Below are 17,916 nucleotides of genomic sequence, written 5' to 3' on the forward strand. Positions count from 1 at the left end.
ATGGCATCAGAGAAACTCATCCACAGAGTAATTAAAATATTTAATGCCTGTTGTTAAAACAGCACTGCGGTTGGGTGGTGGTGGGGGCACACACCTTTAATCCCAGCACTCCAGAGGCAGAGGCAGGTTACTCTCTGAGTTCAAGGCCAACCTGGTCTACAAGAGCTAGTTCCAGGGCAGTTAGTAGGGCTGTTATACAGAGAAACCCTGTCTCAGAAAAACAACAACAACATGAAAACACTGCTCTGGATGTAACAAAGGCCTCAGTAGCTTAAAAAATTCAGGAGAGGCCAGAAAATAAGTATTTTGGCAAACTGCTATAAATGATCAGAGATCAAAGCTAAAAATACAAATAAATGGCTTTGAAGTTGAAGGTTTAGTTGGCATAGGAGTAGATATAACAATTTCACCCAAATCTTGGTATCCAGATTGGCCTCTTCAGCAGGTAAATATTTAACTTCTAGGGATTGGAACTTTATCTTAGGTAAAACTGCTGTGGGATAATCCTTTTGTACTCTGTAAAGATTTGTCACTCCTATTAGTTTAATAAAACGCTGATTGGCCCGTAGCCAGGCAGGAACTATTGTTGAGGCAACCAGACTAGAAGAATTCTGGGAAGAGAAAAGGCAGAGAGTCAGTCACCAATCAGGTGCAGGGGAAGCAAGATGATATGCCTTTCTGAGAAAAGGTACCAAGCTACATGACTAACATAGATAGGAATTATAGATTAATTTAAGTTGTAAGAGCTAGTTAAAAATAAACCTGAGCTAATAGGCCAACCAGTTTATACTTTATATCAGCCTCTTGTGTTTCTTTGGGGCTGAATGGCTGTGGGACTGGTTGGAACAGAGAAACTTCCATCTACATAAAACAAAGTGTGAGATGGGTTGAGTTTATAGGGCCAGAGGAACAAAAGGAAAATTAAAGCTGTATGTGGCTCATATAGTCATGAATTTATGGGAATGTGATTTCATGCATCAATGGAAAACACAGATTAACATTCCTCCAATCTCAGAAACAAACCATAAAATAAATAAAGAATGCTTCCGAGAAAAATAGTAAAAGGTATTAATAAGAAAAGTCACAGAACTGGGAGGTGGTGGCATGTGCCTTTCATCTCAGCACCCAGGAGGCAGAGGGAGACGGGTTTTGGTGAGTTCGAGGCCAGCCTGGTCTACAGAGCTAGTTCCAGGGGGCTGGAGAGATGGCTCAGTGGTTAAGAGCATTGCCTGCTCTTCCAAAGGTCCTGAGTTCAATTCCCAGCAACCACATGGTGGCTCACAACCATCTGTAATGAGGTCTGGTGCCCTCTTCTGGCCTGCAGGCATACATGTAGACAGACTATTGTATACATATATAAATATATTAAATAAAATATAAATAAATATATTTAAAAAAAACAGAGCTAGTTCCAGGACAGACTCCAAAGCTACAGAGAAACCCTGTCAAAAAAAAAAAAAACACACACACACACACACACAAAAAAAACCAGTCCCAGACTGTTCAGGTTGTTAAGTAAACAGGACACAACAGCTGTTGCTGCTGTCCTTTTAAGGTTCCCAACTGCCCCACCTTTAAAATGATTAACTGATGTGGGCAGAACCCTGGCCTTTGACATCAGAAAAATTATAGGCACTAGAACAGCTGGAACAGGAGCAGCTAAATGCTCAACATACTGAAGAACTCACCAATCCTTGGGTTTCTTCTATTTTTGCCATTAAAAAGAAATCTGGAAAATGGAGAATGTTAACAGATTTGAGAGCCATAAATAGCCGGGCGGTGGTGGCGCACGCCTTTAATCCCAGCACTCGGGAGGCAGAGGCAGGCCGATCTCTGTGAGTTCGAGACCAGCCTGGTCTACAAGAGCTAGTTCCAGGACAGGCTCCAAAACCACAGAGAAACCCTGTCTCGAAAAACCAAAAAAAAAAAAAAAAAAAAAAAAAAGAGAGAGAGCCATAAATAAGATGATTCGGTCAATGGGTTCTTTACAGTCTGGAATTCCCTTGCTTTCTTTATTACCTGCTATAGTGATTGATTTAAAAGACTGCTTTTTTACTATACCTTTACAAGAATAGGGTAAACTCAGAGATTCTTAGTCCTAAAACTGCCAAATACAACCAAGCTGGGCACTGTGGAAAGCTTGACAGAAATAGCTCCACTATTGTAAATAGTTAAAACTTTTCCTTCCTACTTAGATAAGAAGAGGGAGGTCAGTTGGCTAAACCGCCGCCACCGGACTCCTTCTAGCTGACGTCTCCACTGCCACCATCCCCACAGCCACTATGGCTCAGTACAAGGGCACCTCAAGCGAAGGGCACAGCAAGGGAAGCGGGCCACGCCATGCACCTGATGAAGAAAAGGGAGAGAAACAGCGTGCGCAAGTAGAGCAGACAAAGCAGAGGATTGCAGAGGAGAAGAAAATGAAATCCAGCATTGATAAGAAGTTTTCTGCACACATAATGCTGTGGAAGCAGAGCTCATGTCCAGTACTGTGGGTCTCGTGACCCTGAATGACATGAAGGCCAAACAGGAGGCACTGGTGAAGGAGCGAGAGAAGCAGCTGGCAAAAAAGGAACCGTCCAAGGAGCTACAGCTGAAGCTAGAGAAGCTGTGAGGGAAGGAGGCCAAGTGGAAGATCTCTAGCCTGACCTTCACCTTGGAGGAAGAAGAGGAGGCAGAGGTGGCTACGTATGAGGAGGAACTGGAGAGGGACGAGGTAACCACAAAGAAAAGGAAATTGGGGAAGAACCCTGATGTGGACACAAGTATCTTGCCTGACCAGGACCGGGAGGAGGAGGAGAACCGGCTTCGAGAAGAGCTGCGTCAGGAGTGGGAAGCCAAGCAGGAGAAAACCAAGAGCGAAGAGATTGAAATCACCGTTAGTTACTGGGATGGCCTGGACACCGGCGCACAGTTAAGACGAAGAAGGGCAACACAAGGCAGCAGTTCCTGCTGAAAGCACTTGAGATCCTGCACAAAGACTTCAGTGAGCACAGGTCGGCAGGGGTGGAGCAGCTCATGTAGATCAAGGAGGACTTAATCCTTCCCCCCACCACAGCTTCTGCGACTTCAACGTCACCAAAGCACAAGGATGTGCGACTGCCCAGTGATGCCACCGTGGAGAAGGACGAGTCCAACGCGGGCAAGGTGGTGCTGAGGAGCTGGTGTGGGAGGAACAAGCACATCTTTCCTGCCAGTCGCCTGGAGCCCTATGACCCAGAGAAGAAATGGGACAAGTACACGGTCCGTCTGGTGATCGTCCAGAAGTGGCGTGACCTTGGCTTTCCTCAGAGTGTCCCCCGTGTCTGTCTCCAGGACTTCAGATGCCTACATTCTCTGGGATTGTGCTGGAGCACTCTGGGAGGATGTTAGTTGCTATTCCCTGGCCCTAATGTTGTCATTATTGCTTTTCTCTTTTACAATAAAGAAGTACACATGTTGGAGCTGGGGTGGGGGAGATAAAAGGAGGGAAATGTTACAGGATATTTGATTACACTGTGAACCTCGATATTGTGTTGTTTATTGAAAAAACCTGTTTCTAGTTGTGGTGTGACTCAGCTGTAGCACACACCTTTAACCCAAGAGTTTTCTGCTTGAGTATTGTAAATAGGATTAAATAAAGTCAACCGTAGGTAAAGAAGTCAACCAATGTTGACAGGAAAAGAACATAAGATTATTAAGAAAAAACCTATGGAGAGTTGGAGGGAGTCAGGCGGATGGATAGAAAGACACACAGGAAGTAGGAGGGAGGGACATTGAGTTTGGGGAGTCTTGTTTGAAATGGCTTAGGAGGAGGTGGCTTCTGGGACTTCCGAGGAGGAGAAAGGTCAGCTGGGTGCTTTCTCTGCCTTTCTGAGCTAGCAGGCTTTCACCCCAGCATCTGGCTCCCTAGTGTAGCACAAATAATACAAATCCAGAAACAGATATTGGGGTTCAACCTGAAAATCAGAAAAGCAAAACAGCCAAGCCACTAGAGAAATCTTACCTCTACCAAGGCTGGGTGACTACAGACTGAGCCCTGAGCCTCTGTCTCCTCCTGTTTTATTCCCCTTTAGTGCTGGGATTAAAAGAGTGTGACTCCCTAGTACTGGGATTAAAGCTGTGAGCCACTACCACCTGGATCTGCTTCTGCACTGATCTTGTGTAGCCTATGGTGGCCTTGAACTCACAGAGATCCATCTACCTCTGTCTCCCAAATCCCGGGTTTAAAGGTCTGTGACACCACTGCCTGGCCTCTATTGGCTTAGTTTTACCCTCTGATCTTCAGACAAGCTTTACTTATTAAAACATAAATAAAATATCACAATACCCTAGTCTTTATTGGTAAAATTGAAAGGCTGAGATTTTGTTCAAAGCGACACCCCCACATCAATTTCTAATTAAATCCCCTACAGGCATGCCTACAACCCGATCTTACAGAGGCCTTTTCTCAATTGATACACCCTCCTCTCTGATTACTTTAGCTTGTGTCTAGTTGACAGAAAACTATTCAGCACAGATGTGCCGGTACGTGCTTCTAATACCAGCACTTGAGAGGTAGAGACAGGAGAATCAGATGTTCAAGGTCATCCTCGGCTACATAATAAGTTTGAGGCCAGTGTGAGTTGTGTATGAGGCCCTGTCTGAAAACAACAACAATAAAATCATAATTTTGGGTGCTCAGTGGGGACTAGAAAAGGGGGGAGGGTGACAAGAATGGAAATGTAGAGACCAGAGAAGAACCAATTGTTTATCCCAGGAAAGAATGGCGTGGCTTAGAGTGCAAAGGACAGAAAAGGCATCGTGCAGGTGCACAAATCCTGATGGGACCCACAGACAGACTGAGTGCAGGGAGATACGGAGCCGAGCAATCAGGAAGCTGTGAGGTTTTTGGTTGGAGCGGCAAGGTATCTGAGATGGACAAAAGAAGTGGAATTTTGTTTGGTCATAATAATTCTGAGATGCCTGAAGCTATGAGATGCTTGAGCTTCTAGGACAAAGTTGCAAGCTGTAAAGGAATGTTAGCAGGGGTGCAGGAACAGGATGCCAAAAAGTAGGGAGTCCAGGGCTAAGAAACGGAGAAATCACCATTGAGGTTGGCGGCCAATCAGAACAGGGCTCTTAACGGTTTTGTTGTTGCTGCTTGTTCTCTTTTGCTATTTATTTATTTATTTATTTATTATTTATTTATTTCTGATACAGGGTCTCACCATGTAGCCCCAGCTGTCCTGGAACTTGCCAGGTAGAATAGGACAGGCTGTCCTCGAACTCATAGAGATCTGCCTATCTCTGCCTTCCGAGTGCTGGGATAAAATGCACGCATCCCTACACTTAGTCTACCTTTGTGTAGACTTAAAGAGATTTTTTTTTTTTACTTTTAGGTGTATGGGTGATCTGCCTGCATGTGTGTATGTGCACTCCGTACGCCTGAACTGTGAATAAACCTGGTAGCAAGTAGAAGCCAGAAGAGGATGTGGGCTCCTGTGAAACCGGAGCTATAGACAGTTGTGAGCCTCCATATGGGTGCTGGGAATGGAACCCAAGCACTCTAGAAGAGAATTCAGTGCTCCAGACTACTGAGCTGTCTCTCCATCACTTACTCTTGGCTGTTTGAGAGAAGGGCTCACTGACTACCCTTCTACCTCAGTCCTGAGTACACTGTAGCACCCTTCCCTGCCATGTCCACACATCATACACACATGCACATACACACAACAATAACAAGTACACTGTTAAAAAGAAAATAAGAAACCAGTAATGGCGGTTCATGCCTTTAATTCCAGCACTCAGGAGGCAGAGACGGAAGGATCTCTGAGTTTAAGGCCAGCCTGGTCTAATTAGCAAGCCCCGGGAGAGAGAGAACGGCATAGATAGACCTTGTTTCAATAAACAGACAACAAAAAAGATGAAACAAAGTTAAATATGAATATCTGGATATTGTGATTTTGAGTGAAAGCTAGTATCAGGAGTTAGGGAAAGTGGCTCAGCTGCCATTGTTTTCTGAATGTGTACGAAGCCCTAAGTTTTATCCCAGGAACCCAAATGATGGAAGGAGAGAACAAGCTCCCCACAAGCTGTCCTCCAGCAAGCTGTGGCATGCAACTGGGCTGCCAGGACATAAATAAACATTTAAAATTACTTTAAAAACATAAGTTGTAGGGGCTGGAGAGATGACTCAGTGGCTAAGAGCACTGTCTGAATTTTCAGAGGACCTTGGTTCAATTCCCAGCATCCACAAGGCAGACAACAACTGTCTGTAATTCCTGTTCCTGGAGATTCCATACCCTTACACAGATGCATGCCTCCAAATCATCAGCGTACATAAAATAAAAATAAATAAATCATTAAAAAGGTAAGTTGTCCAGCTGTGGAATGACCAGTCTTTTCCTGGATACATTTTCTCACATAGTGACAGGGATTTAGGGTGTTCTCATCCCCCAGACTCCTGTGAGATTTCCTGCAGAAATTCTAATTTTAAGATCTCGTTTTTCCATATTTTAGGGTTCCTTTCCATGGTTACATCTGTCAGGATTGGTTTGTACATGGTGTAGGTCCTTACTTGGTTTCAGCCTGCCCTTGAACTCTTAGGTTCAAGGTATCTTCTTCCTGTTTTATCTCCTCAAGTAGCTGCCATCACTGATTTCCTAATCAGGGACTTCAGCTCAGATATTCGGCCACAGGCCCAGCCAACTTGGGAGTTAAGTGGAGCTGTCTGTGTTGGCTCAGCTCTTAGTAGGAGACTCAGGACAAGGAAGCTCACATTAGGGAGAGGAAGGGCTGGGGAGCTGGTAGGGATGGTCAGCCTTAAGTTAACTGCATTTATTTTTGTTCTTCAGTGCCTATATTTCAGGCTATGTCTTCAGTTGCTTACATATATCAATACACACACCCCCACCACCACTAGGCTAATGCTTTCCTGACTTAAAAATTAAAAATATGAGCCGGGCGGTGGTGGCGCACGCCTTTAATCCCAGCACTCTGGAGGCAGAGGCAGGCGGATCTCTGTGAGTTCGAGACCAGCCCGGTCTACAAGAGCTAGTTCCAGGACAGGCTCCAAAACCACAGAGAAATCCTGTCTCGAAAAAAAACAAAAAAAAAAAAAATTAAAAATATTCAATTTTGTAATGCTTGCAAACTTAGTTTGCTCTGAAACACAAACATTAACTTCATGAAAGGTGGTGATTCACGTCTTCAAACATTAAAATCATCAAATGAGGAGTCTCTCTCCCTTACTAGGCTACCCTAGGGCCAGAAGCTCTGGTTTTGATCTTGGGATATGTCAGAATTGTTAGGGAAACTTACATTTAATTCATTTAAAAAGAATTATATTTCATGCAGTAGATGTCAGAGGAGAAAGAGGACCACACCAGGTATCGTTAAAGTCCCAATTATTTGCAGCCAGGTGTGGCAGAGCCTATCTGTAATGCCCACACTTAGGAGGTAGAGGCAAGAGGACAGGGAGTTCAAGACTTGCCTACTCCATATATTGAGTTGGAGGTCACCCTGAGGTACACACAAGCCCCTGCCTCAGAGAGTTGGGGGGAGGAAGAAGGTATCAAGAAGTAAAAGAGAGGGGGCTGGAGAGATGGCTCAGTAGTTAAGAGCATTGCCTGCTCTTCCAAAGGTCCTGAGTTCAATTCCCAGCCACCACATGGTGGCTCACAACCATCTGTAAAGAGGTCTGGCGCCCTCTTCTGGCCTTCAGGCATACACACAGAATATTGTATACATAATAAATAAATAAATATTAAAAAAAAAAAAAAAAAAAAAAAAAAAGAAGTAAAAGAGAGGGCCATTGCCGGAAGCATCTCCTTGAGAGCTGAAAGGATGGACGCTGATGCCCAAAAAGGAGGAAAGCATTTTTTGTGGGAGGAGAGCTACTTCCTCCCGTGAGAGAAGATGAAGAGAGGCAGAAAGGATTGGTAAGTTGGCAATGTGGTGGTAAGGTGACATCTTAGTTTGCTTTCTTTTGCTGAAATCAAAACCATAAATAAAAGCAATTAGGGGAAGAAAGGGTTTATTTTATCTTTCAGTCCCCTGTGAAGGGAAGTTAGGGCAGGGACTCAAGGTGGAAACCTGGAGGTGGGAACTATAGTAGACTATAAAGGAATATAGCTTCTGGAATGTTCCTCCTGGCTTGCTCAGTTTGTCTTCTTACACATCTCAGAAGTACCTGCTCAGGGTTAGGTTGCCCACAGCTGCCTGACCCTTTGCATATCAATTATCAATCAAGAATGTGCCCACAGGCTTGCCTGCAGGCCAATCTAATGGAGACCTTTCAGTTTGAAGTTCCCTATTTCTAGATGACCTTGGCTTGTGTCAAGATTTAAAAAAAAGAAAAGAAAAAATCTAACCAAGCCAGGTGATAAGGAACTTCTCAATGAAAAATGGTCCAAGCCGGGCAGTGGTGGCACACGCCTTTAATCCCAGCACACGGGAGGCAGAGGCAGGAGGATCTCTGTGAGTTCGAGACCAGCCTGGTCTACAAGAGCTAGATCCAGGACAGGAACCAAAAAACCATGGAGAAACCCTGTCTCGAACCCCCCCCCCCCCAAAAAAAAAGAAAAAGAAAAATGATCCAAGACCATAAAATGGAGGTGAATGAAAAGGCAGAGCAGAGGTTTTAGGAGTAGACGGGGTGTGACAGTCACCTTACTTTCCCGTGTTTTTGCCAATATGAAGCATCAATGACGGACAGTGAGGAACCTTAAATGGACTATTCACTTTCAGTGTCCCCGAGCTGTTGTTTCCATGTTGCTATTGAGTACTACAATGTGCCACAGCTTCTGTGGTTGCTTTGTTATAGTGTGTGTGTGTGTGTGCAGGCTTGCTTTCTCATGTGTGCATGGAGGTCAGGGGGACTACTTGTAGGGCTTGGTTCTCACAGTATGTGTATAATGGATTAAATTTACATCTTTAGCACCTATTACCTGCTGTGTCATCTTTCTTGTACGTCCCTGTTGCTCAGGCTTTCCTGAATATTTTCCATTTTGTTAAAGTTTTTGAACCCAATGAGTTGGAAAGCCACAGACACAGGAGGCTAAATACATTGTAATATAAATTGGATTAAACGTGGCTAAAGTTATTTAACCTTTTTTTTTGATGCGGTTGTTAGAGGATTAACCTACATATATTTGCATACATTTCTAGTATCTGTGTAACACTGTTTTAGAATCTAGCACAGAGTCCGGCTCTATTTTATTGTATTGAATAACCTATACAAAGACAGTAAATTGGTGAAGAGATACTGTTTCAGACTTCCATTGGGAAAATGTTAACACTTTTATCCTAGAACTGGGAAGATCTGATTCTAGTGAAGTTACCGGAAACAATGGGTTACCTTAGATAAGCCACAATCATCTTCTGGGCGTACTTTTGTTCCTCAGGTATTTGATATCTGAGGCCTGCGTGTTTATGATAACTATACCAGGAAAGTAGTGTCATGGAACTTGTCTTCTGTTTGGTGCTAGGGGGAGGGAGAAAGGGGTGGGAGGCAGGAGGCAGGGAGTCAGCCCGGAACGCTCGACTAGGGACCGGAGACGCGGGCTTCTCCAGGCAACGTCACTAGGACGCGACGGCTACACTTCCAGAAGCAGGGGCACACGCGGTCCCACGGTGAAGTCGAGTTCCGGGACAATAGGACACACCACTCTTGAGTCCCCGGGAGGCTTGGGTCTCAGCATCCCTGACCCAGGTTTAGCACCTCAGGGCACAGGGGCCGGAGCCCTAAGAGCCCCGGCAGGAACCTCTAAGAGCCGAACATCAGCGCGGCTGCGCGGAGCACGTGCTAATCCTCTCCGGAGTCCCGGCGATTGGCTGTGACGTAACTTCCGGCGTGAGCGGCGAAAGCCGGGAGGGCGAGCGAGAGAGCTAGCAGGCATCAGGCGGCAGGCGGGCGGGTGGCCGGCCGGCACGGAGGGAGGGAACGAGCAAGCGGTGAGCAAGCCAGCGAGGGCGGCCGGGTCCCGAGGGCAGTGGAGATTCCTCAGGCCCCTCCGGCGCCCTCCCCGGAGTCCACAGCGCCTCCAGCACCCAGCGGAGCGGACACGGCCCTGCCTGGCCATGGCCTCGTTGCTGAAGGTGGATCAGGAAGTGAAGCTCAAGGTAGCGGCACAACTCCGGGCCTCCTCATCCCTCCCTTCGAACCCCCAAGCAGTCGGACTTGCTCCCTACTCCCCATGTCGTCTTTGTCTCCCTGGGGACACCAGCTCTGAGCTTCCGCTCGGCTCAACCCAGCCCCCCACGCCTGGAGACGGCATTGGAGAAGATGTAGGGTGGCTTTCTGCCCTGCTTCTGGTGATGGAGCGCACCAGGTTCTCCTCTGAGGACACGTGTTATACTCAGTACTTTAGGCTAGTGACAGGTGGAAGTCCCCCGGCCCAGCTACGTCCCCGCCCCCGGACGCTGTCCCTGACCCTGCCTTTGGAGGCTAGCCTGCTGCGCGCGCCAGGCCAGGTCTGGGTGGGAGTTGGCACGTTTGTGAGCTCACGCCTTTCAGTCTGGCCATTGTCTGCTTATCAGATTCAGAGGATTTCAGACCGGCCGGAGGGAGGGAGGGAGGGCGGGGAGGAAGGTGGAAGGGGAGAAGAGCCTCCAGCCCCGACAGACTCTCCTGAGATGGAGAGATGGATCCTCAAAAAAATAAAGTATTTGCAGTCTGGGGGCCTCTCACCTTCTGATTATAATTTCAAGGTGAGGGAGAGACAGTTGGATTTGGGGTTCCCCATCTTACCCTTGTGTCATCTGGCATTGAATTGCTCTCTGTTGATTTTAGGTTGATTCTTTCAGGGAGCGGATCACAAGTGAGGTGAGTGTTTGCACGGGAGAAAAGAGTTGGTTCCCAGCTGGGGGTTTCCCAACAAGAGCTATCCATAGGGGGTGACTAGCTCCCGTGTATTAATTCGGGTGTATTTTCTCTGTCTAGGCAGAAGACTTGGTGGCAAATTTTTTCCCAAAGAAGTTACTAGAACTTGATAGTTTTTTGAAGGTGAGAAGTTACTTCTTGAAACCACCTTTTTGGTTCCCGTCTTTGAGGCAAATGGGGCAGACTGTGTGTTGATTCTTTTTTCATGTGTATTATGAGGCTCTCGTTTCTTTTCTTTCACAAGAAATTCTTCACTCACTCTCTCTTTCTCTCTCTCTCTTTTTTTTTTTAACTTACACTAATACTGTTTTCGGGTGAATGTCTCTCTTTCAGGAACCAATCCTAAATATCCATGACCTAACTCAGATCCACTCAGACATGAATCTCCCAGTCCCTGACCCCATTCTCCTCACCAATAGCCACGACGGACTGGATGGTGTGAGTGTCTTGCATTTATGTTTGTGTTTTTAGTATTTTATTTCTTGGTAAGCCTCGGGATGTGCAGAGGACGTGGGCTTTGCTTCTGGGATCTGGGGTTCTGTTTTAGGTGGTTATGGTGACTCCAGAATACCACGTTTTGGACTTTTTAGTTCCCTTTTTAGCAAGGTGAGTATTTTAGTGCTGCTCCCAGACTTGGCCTGAGATTTTAGTTCTAAACTAGGTTTTTGGTGGGGTTTTTTGTTTTTGTTTTTGTTTTGTTCCCAGCTGCCTGGCTTTCCCCATGCTCCAGAATAGGACTTTTCTGTTGAGTGTGTTGTGTCTTGTGGTGGGAAGAGCAGCTCTTGCCGCATAGCTGCAGTCCCTGTCTTTACTGTCTCTTTAGCACCTGAACTTTGTTTTGTTTTGGAGGTGGGGGTCTCACTATATCACCCCGGCTAGCTTGGAACTCCCTATGTAGATTAGACCAGGTCGGCCTCAAACTTGTTGAGATCTTCCTGCCTCTGCTGTCTGAGTTCCAGGTTGAAGTGTGTACACCACCATGCCAGCTAATACCTATTCTGTATTAGTTCCGTGTCTGCATTGTGTTGTAACACCAGTGATACTATAGTTTTGTCTAGATTCCTGTGATTTTTTTTTTTTAATTACTAGCTTTCAGAACTGTCCTAATTATAACTAATTAAGCTGGGTGTGATGGTTTAGCACTCAGCTTGTCTGAGGAAGGAGAGTTGTGAGTTCAAGACCAGCCTGGGATACATAGTGAATTGAGGGCTTGTTGGAACACATAACTGGGATCCTTTCTCCGACATAAAGCAAAATAAATTTGCAGCTAAGGGAGGAACCATCTTAATTGCTGTATCCTTAACTCCCACTATTGCTTCTAGCATATAGAAGGTACTGTTTTGAAATTGTTGATTGAATATTGCTTTTATTTTAGAACCAACAAATTTGTGTATACTCCGCTTATTCTCTACCTGCCTTGATTGCTCTCTTCCTATTTTTTTAAGACCGTATTATATGTACAATGTTCCATCTGCACGAATGCTTGCAGGCCAGAAGACGGCACCAGGTTTCTTTATAGATGGTTGTGAGCCACCATATGGTTGCTGAGAATTGAACTCAGGACCTCTGAAGAGTAGCCAGTGTTCTTAACCTGTGAGCCATCTCTCTAGCCCCTTCTTCCTGTTTTTTTAAAATAGAATTTTTCCTGCTCCTTGACTGCTTCAGAAACAAACACTGCTGCCGGGCGATGGTGGCGCATGCCTTTAATCCCAGCACTCGGGAGACAGAGGCAGGCGGATCTCTGTGAGTTCGAGACCAGTCTGGTCTACAAGAGCTAGTTCCAGGACAGGCTCCAAGCCACAGAGAAACCCTGTCTCGAAAAACCAAAAAAAAACCAAAAAAAAAAAACAAACTGCTTATTTAGCATGTGGGTAGGGAGCATGTCGGCTCTTTTCCCTTCTGCCATGTTGTCCTAGAGATCAAACTGAGGTTGTCAAAGTTGGCAGTATGTGCCCCTACCTGCTGAAGTGCTCCACTGGCCCCTTTGATACTTTGTAAATTTTATTTGTGTTGTATTTGTTGAAAAATTGGCTTTCCCAGATAGAGTGTGTTTTGTTGTAGTTTTTATGGCAAGAGCCTCTTTTAAAAGTTTTATATATATTGGTGTAGAAATCAATAAGATAACCTATAGGGGCCAGGAATGGATTAAACTTGTATCTTGTAATGGCCATGTGCCTCTGAATGCAAGCTAATTCCTGCTTCTTATACCCTTAGCCCACTTACAAGAAGCGCAGGTTGGATGAATGTGAAGAGGCCTTCCAAGGTAAGAGCTGGCCCCTAATCTAGGCTGACTAGCAGTCCTGAGAAGCAGCATGGTTCTGGTTTTCACCAGCTCAAAAAGTGAGAATCAACACTTAGTATCTTCCTACAGTGGTCATTGCTTCATCTCCTAGTACACCAGGAGGGTCTGACTTGGTGCAGAAGCCACACCTTACACTTGTACAGAAATCCATGTTTCAGGTCATTTCCCCTCTGCAGTGATAGTGGTAGTAAGGGACAGTGGAATCATTTACTTTGTGAAAGATAAAGGGCAAAGGTCACTCCATCTTCTAGGTCTAGGAAAGAGGAAAAGATGAAGGGTGCTTTCACTTGTCTACTCCCCTGAACATGTGGCTTTGTTGTGTCTTCCAGGAACCAAGGTGTTTGTGATGCCCAACGGGATGTTAAAAAGCAACCAGCAGCTGGTGGACATTATTGAGAAAGTAAAACCTGAGATTCGGCTGCTGATCGAGAAATGTAACACGGTGAGGCACGGGCTAGTGACCTATGACTGGACCCAAATAGCTCCACTTGACCTATGGAATGAAGGGTGGGGCTGGCAGGTTAAGTTTCTTGATTACTTTGTTTCTGACATCTGTCCTTCATGTACTTCATGGTTTTAGTAAAAAAAGACCAAGGTCCTTCTACGTGCGTTTTGTCTTCTCACACTCTAGGTCAAAATGTGGGTACAGCTCTTGATTCCCAGAATAGAAGATGGGAACAACTTCGGGGTGTCTATTCAGGTAATGTGTCCCCTGCCTTTTCTCTCTGGTGCTGCTGTAGGGTGATCTTGAGGTAACTTGACTCACCTGTTCTTCCCCACAGGAGGAGACAGTTGCAGAACTAAGAACTGTCGAGAGTGAAGCTGCATCTTATCTGGACCAGATTTCTAGGTAGGACTGCTTGGGCTGTACCTAGGAGTTGAACTGTTGAAGTGGGAGACATGTTCAGTGTCCCCTTCAGTTGCCTCTCTCTTTTTTTTTTTTCCTCCTTCCAGATACTATATTACAAGAGCCAAATTGGTTTCTAAAATAGCTAAATATCCCCATGTGGTAAGTAGAGGTTTTGGGGTCTGAGGTAGGGGTGGCAGGATAGGTAGGGTCCTAGGAATGAGCTGTCTCTGGGCATTTGTGCCTTGGATGACTAGCTTCCCCTCCTTCCCATGCAGGAGGACTATCGCCGCACTGTCACGGAGATTGACGAGAAAGAATACATCAGCCTCCGTCTCATCATTTCAGAACTAAGGAATCAGTATGTGAGTAAAGTCAGTCCCTGCCCATAGCTGTCCTGGCTTCGCTTATTTCTCTGGTAATTTCTGGGAAACTGAATGGCCAGGATGGTATCTGCCTATAATCCCAACTGCTCAGGAGACTAAGCAGGAGGCCAGCTAGGGTATGTGAATAACTGTTCATCAGCTGGGTATGGAGAACATGAACTTGCTGAGGAAGTCTAGTTGGCTGTTTCTGTTCTGGCTAGGTGGAGGTGTTATACATATACAGCATGGGTCTTGGAATCAGAAAGATAGCTTTGTAACCAAAGCTTTCATGTAGTGAGTCATTTGTTTTCTTTTGTTGTTTGGTTTTTAGACAGGGTCTCACTTTGTAGCCCAGGCTGGCCTGAAGCTCACTGTGTTGGTGTCAAGACTCACTGATTCTGTCTCCCAAATGCTTTGTTAAAAGATGTGTGCCACCATAACCAACCGGTTTATTATTATTATTATTATTATTATTATTATTATTATTATCATTATCATTATCATCTCTGTGTGTCAGTATGTGCATGTGTGAGAGTGCAGGTAGCTGGGGTTACTAGAAGAAGGTGTAAGACTCCCTGGAATTGGAGATAATGGCAGTTGTGAGTTGCCTGACATGGGTGCTAGGTACTGAGTTCCGGTCCTCTGCAAGAGCAATGCCTGCTCTTGGCTTCTGAGCCAATCCCTGCAGCCCGGAAAGTGTGTTCTTGATCATGTTCAAGCTCAGACTTGGGAGTTAAGATTACCGACTACAAAAAATGGGTTTAGCAGTAAATGAGGCTGCACGTTAAAGGACTTTTTTTTTTTTTTTTTTTTGGTTTTTTGAGACAGGGTTTCTCTGTGGTTTTGGAGCCTGTCCTGGAACTAGCTCTTGTAGACCGGGCTGGTCTCGAACTCACAGAGATCCGCCTACCTCTGCCTCCCAAGTGCTGGGATTAAAGGCGTGCACCACCACCGCCTGGCTGGACTTTTTTTTTTTAAGATTTATTTATTATGTATACAGTGTTCTGCCTGCAGATCTTATTACAGTTGGTTGTGAGCCACCATGTGGTTGCTGGGAATTGAACTCAGGACCTCTGGAAGTGCAGTCAGTGCTCTTAACCTCTTAACCATCTCTCCAACCCTAAAGGACTTCTTATACTTGTTAGTGTGGTAAATACTGGTAGCCTGCTCAAGAAATGAATATAGGGGGTCAAGTGATAGAATTAAGGTAACACGTGTTATTGCTTGATTGAGGTAGAGATTGAAGAAATGAATGATTCCCTGACCTTTCCTTTCCCAGGTCACTCTACATGACATGATCCTGAAGAATATTGAGAAAATCAAACGGCCCCGGAGCAGCAATGCAGAGACACTGTACTGAGGCCAGGGCCAGGGCCAGGGGACTCTGTGAGTCTGGCTCAAGACCGATATTGCCTTGGTTTGTTACATGACTATCGTGATGGGGAAACTGGCTGGAAATAGTAACCACACCTCTCTGTTTTTAGTTAGAGTCTAATGAAACTCTCATCTAGTTCTGTGATGTGTTTACCTCTTTTTTCAGGCCTCAGGAACTCTTCTATCTCCTTCCCCAAACCCCACACCCAGCCTGTCCTAATTTCTGGAGAACTCCAGATTTGTGCGAGATAATGGCACAAGAATTGTGGGGTTTTTGTTTTTTCTTCCCTTCCCTTCCTCCCCTTGTTTTAAGTTTTGTGTTAAAAGCTGGAGGAACTGTAGGGAAAATGTTAGGTGTCTTTTAGGAACTGGGGGAGTAGAGGTGGAAGGGACATCTTCCTGTCACAGGCCAGTGTCTCTTGCTTCTGTGGGACTTTGGGTCCTCCCCGCTGCAGCTGCCCTGGCGATGCCCTGGGGCTCTCCACCTTTGTCTACCCCTCCTTGAACCTGACTGTGACAAGGGATACCTTAGGCCTTCAGCTGCATCCCTAGAGCTCCTCTGGATGTTTTTATAACTGGGGTTTTCACAGATACTGTGTACACTTGTACACACGCATAGGGACATGTATACATGCTTCCTGCTCCATTATAGAACGTAGCCTTCCTTTCTGCACCACTACCCCTTCAGCCCCTGTCACACACGCAACACCTCAGCAGGTGACAGTTGTCTTAGTCATCCACCCAGGCAAGTCCCAGGCCCACCCTCTCTTCTGATAATGTAGCCGTTGGTGCCCAGGGTAAGTTGAAGGAGAGCCGAGGAGCAGAGGGCTCATGAAGGCCTTTCCTCTGTGACTCAGGTTCTTTGGTGTTATGCAAAAGCTGGCCCCTCTGGCCCTCACTTGCCCTTCTCCCAGGCCAGCTTGTGCATTGGATAGGGTGTGGGCAGCCATGAGGTCTAGAGGCTGCTACTCCTCGCTGTGCTTTCCCTTTGGGAAATATTTCTCATATTTATAGTGTTGTGCTTCCAGGGAAAGCAGTAATTCATGTGTATATGTATCTGTGCACATACACACGTGCCTATGTGTGTGTGTGTTCGTGTGTGTGTATAAATATGCTGCGAAGGTCAAACCCATAGAAGAGTTGCCTCTTTCAAATCTTCCAGAGATCTCACTTGTTACAGCTTTTGTGTTAACCCTATTAGCCCCCAGCTTTTTAAGTGAGAGTTGGTATCTGCAGTTAATCTGCCAGTGACTCTCAGTGTCTATTTGGCTTTTACTCCTCTCCGTCTTCCAACTCCAATCATATTCCACCTGGGATGCATCATTTCACTCCCAGTATTCTACAGAAAAGGAGTCAGGATGCTCTCTTCCCATGAATAGTGCTCAGTAACAAACCAATTGCATTTCAGTTGGGCAGTACTCCTACCCACCCCTCAGGTCCCTTCCAGCTAAACTCCTCCCCTCCCACCATGTGTTTCTCAGCTTCCCTTTTTGTTTGACTGTTCCACTGCCCCTCCTCACCCTACCAACCTTGGATTGTAATGTAAAATTCTTTTACCATGTCAAGAAATTATTAAAAATACAGGTACTTTGACCTCTTTCTAAAGCTGCAGACCCTGTGCCATATTCTGGTGACTGAGGGACATAGTGTGAGCGTTCAGACACCCACCTTCACAGATGCCCTGGCCAGCCTGCTGTGTGTACACTTGCTATTGAACTCTTTTTTTTTTTTTGGTTTTTCGAGACAGGGTTTCTCTGTAGCTTTAGAGGTTGTCCTGGAACTAGCTCTTGTAGACCAGGCTGGTCTCGAACTCACCGAGATCCGCCTGCCTCTGCCTCCCGAGTGCTGGGGTCGCTATTGAACTCTTGCATCATGGTGGCAAGAGTGAAGCTTCCACGCTGGGCGGTGGTGGCGCAGCCTTTAATCCCTGCACAGAGGCAGAGGCTGGTGGACCTGAGTTCAAGTCCAGCCTGGTCTACAGGAGCTAGTTCCAAGACAGGCTCCAAAACTACAGAGAAACCCTGTCTCGAAAAACCAAGAAGAAAAAGGAGTGAAGCTTTTGACCAGAGAGGGAGGTGGTTCCTGCTTTATTTTGAAGATAAATTATGTGAAAGCCTTTCCAGGAATTTAAACTGCCTCTCTGTCCATACACCAGATCCTGATTCCTTCCCTGTGATACCCATGA

General features: G+C 45.9%; 1 protein-coding gene and 1 pseudogene across 1 annotated transcript; both read left to right on the plus strand.

Moving 5' to 3' along the window:
* On the plus strand, positions 1-3,372 carry LOC121442352 (annotated as a pseudogene).
* Positions 3,373-9,774: 6,402 nt separating this feature from the next.
* On the plus strand, positions 9,775-15,869 carry Psme3 (proteasome activator subunit 3). The gene is made up of 11 exons (XM_041644083.1): positions 9,775-10,083; positions 10,754-10,786; positions 10,904-10,966; positions 11,177-11,281; positions 13,058-13,106; positions 13,475-13,587; positions 13,777-13,845; positions 13,928-13,995; positions 14,100-14,154; positions 14,271-14,357; positions 15,637-15,869. Exons 1-11 carry the CDS (start codon positions 10,042-10,044, stop codon positions 15,715-15,717), a joined length of 765 nt encoding a protein of 254 aa, XP_041500017.1. The 5' UTR covers positions 9,775-10,041; the 3' UTR covers positions 15,718-15,869.
* Positions 15,870-17,916: the final 2,047 nt, after the last annotated feature.

The sequence above is a fragment of the Microtus oregoni genome, unplaced genomic scaffold (assembly GCF_018167655.1).
Source record: "Microtus oregoni isolate MIOR12 unplaced genomic scaffold, Mior012 000091F_ref0000469, whole genome shotgun sequence".
NCBI classification, from domain to species: Eukaryota; Metazoa; Chordata; class Mammalia; order Rodentia; family Cricetidae; genus Microtus; species Microtus oregoni.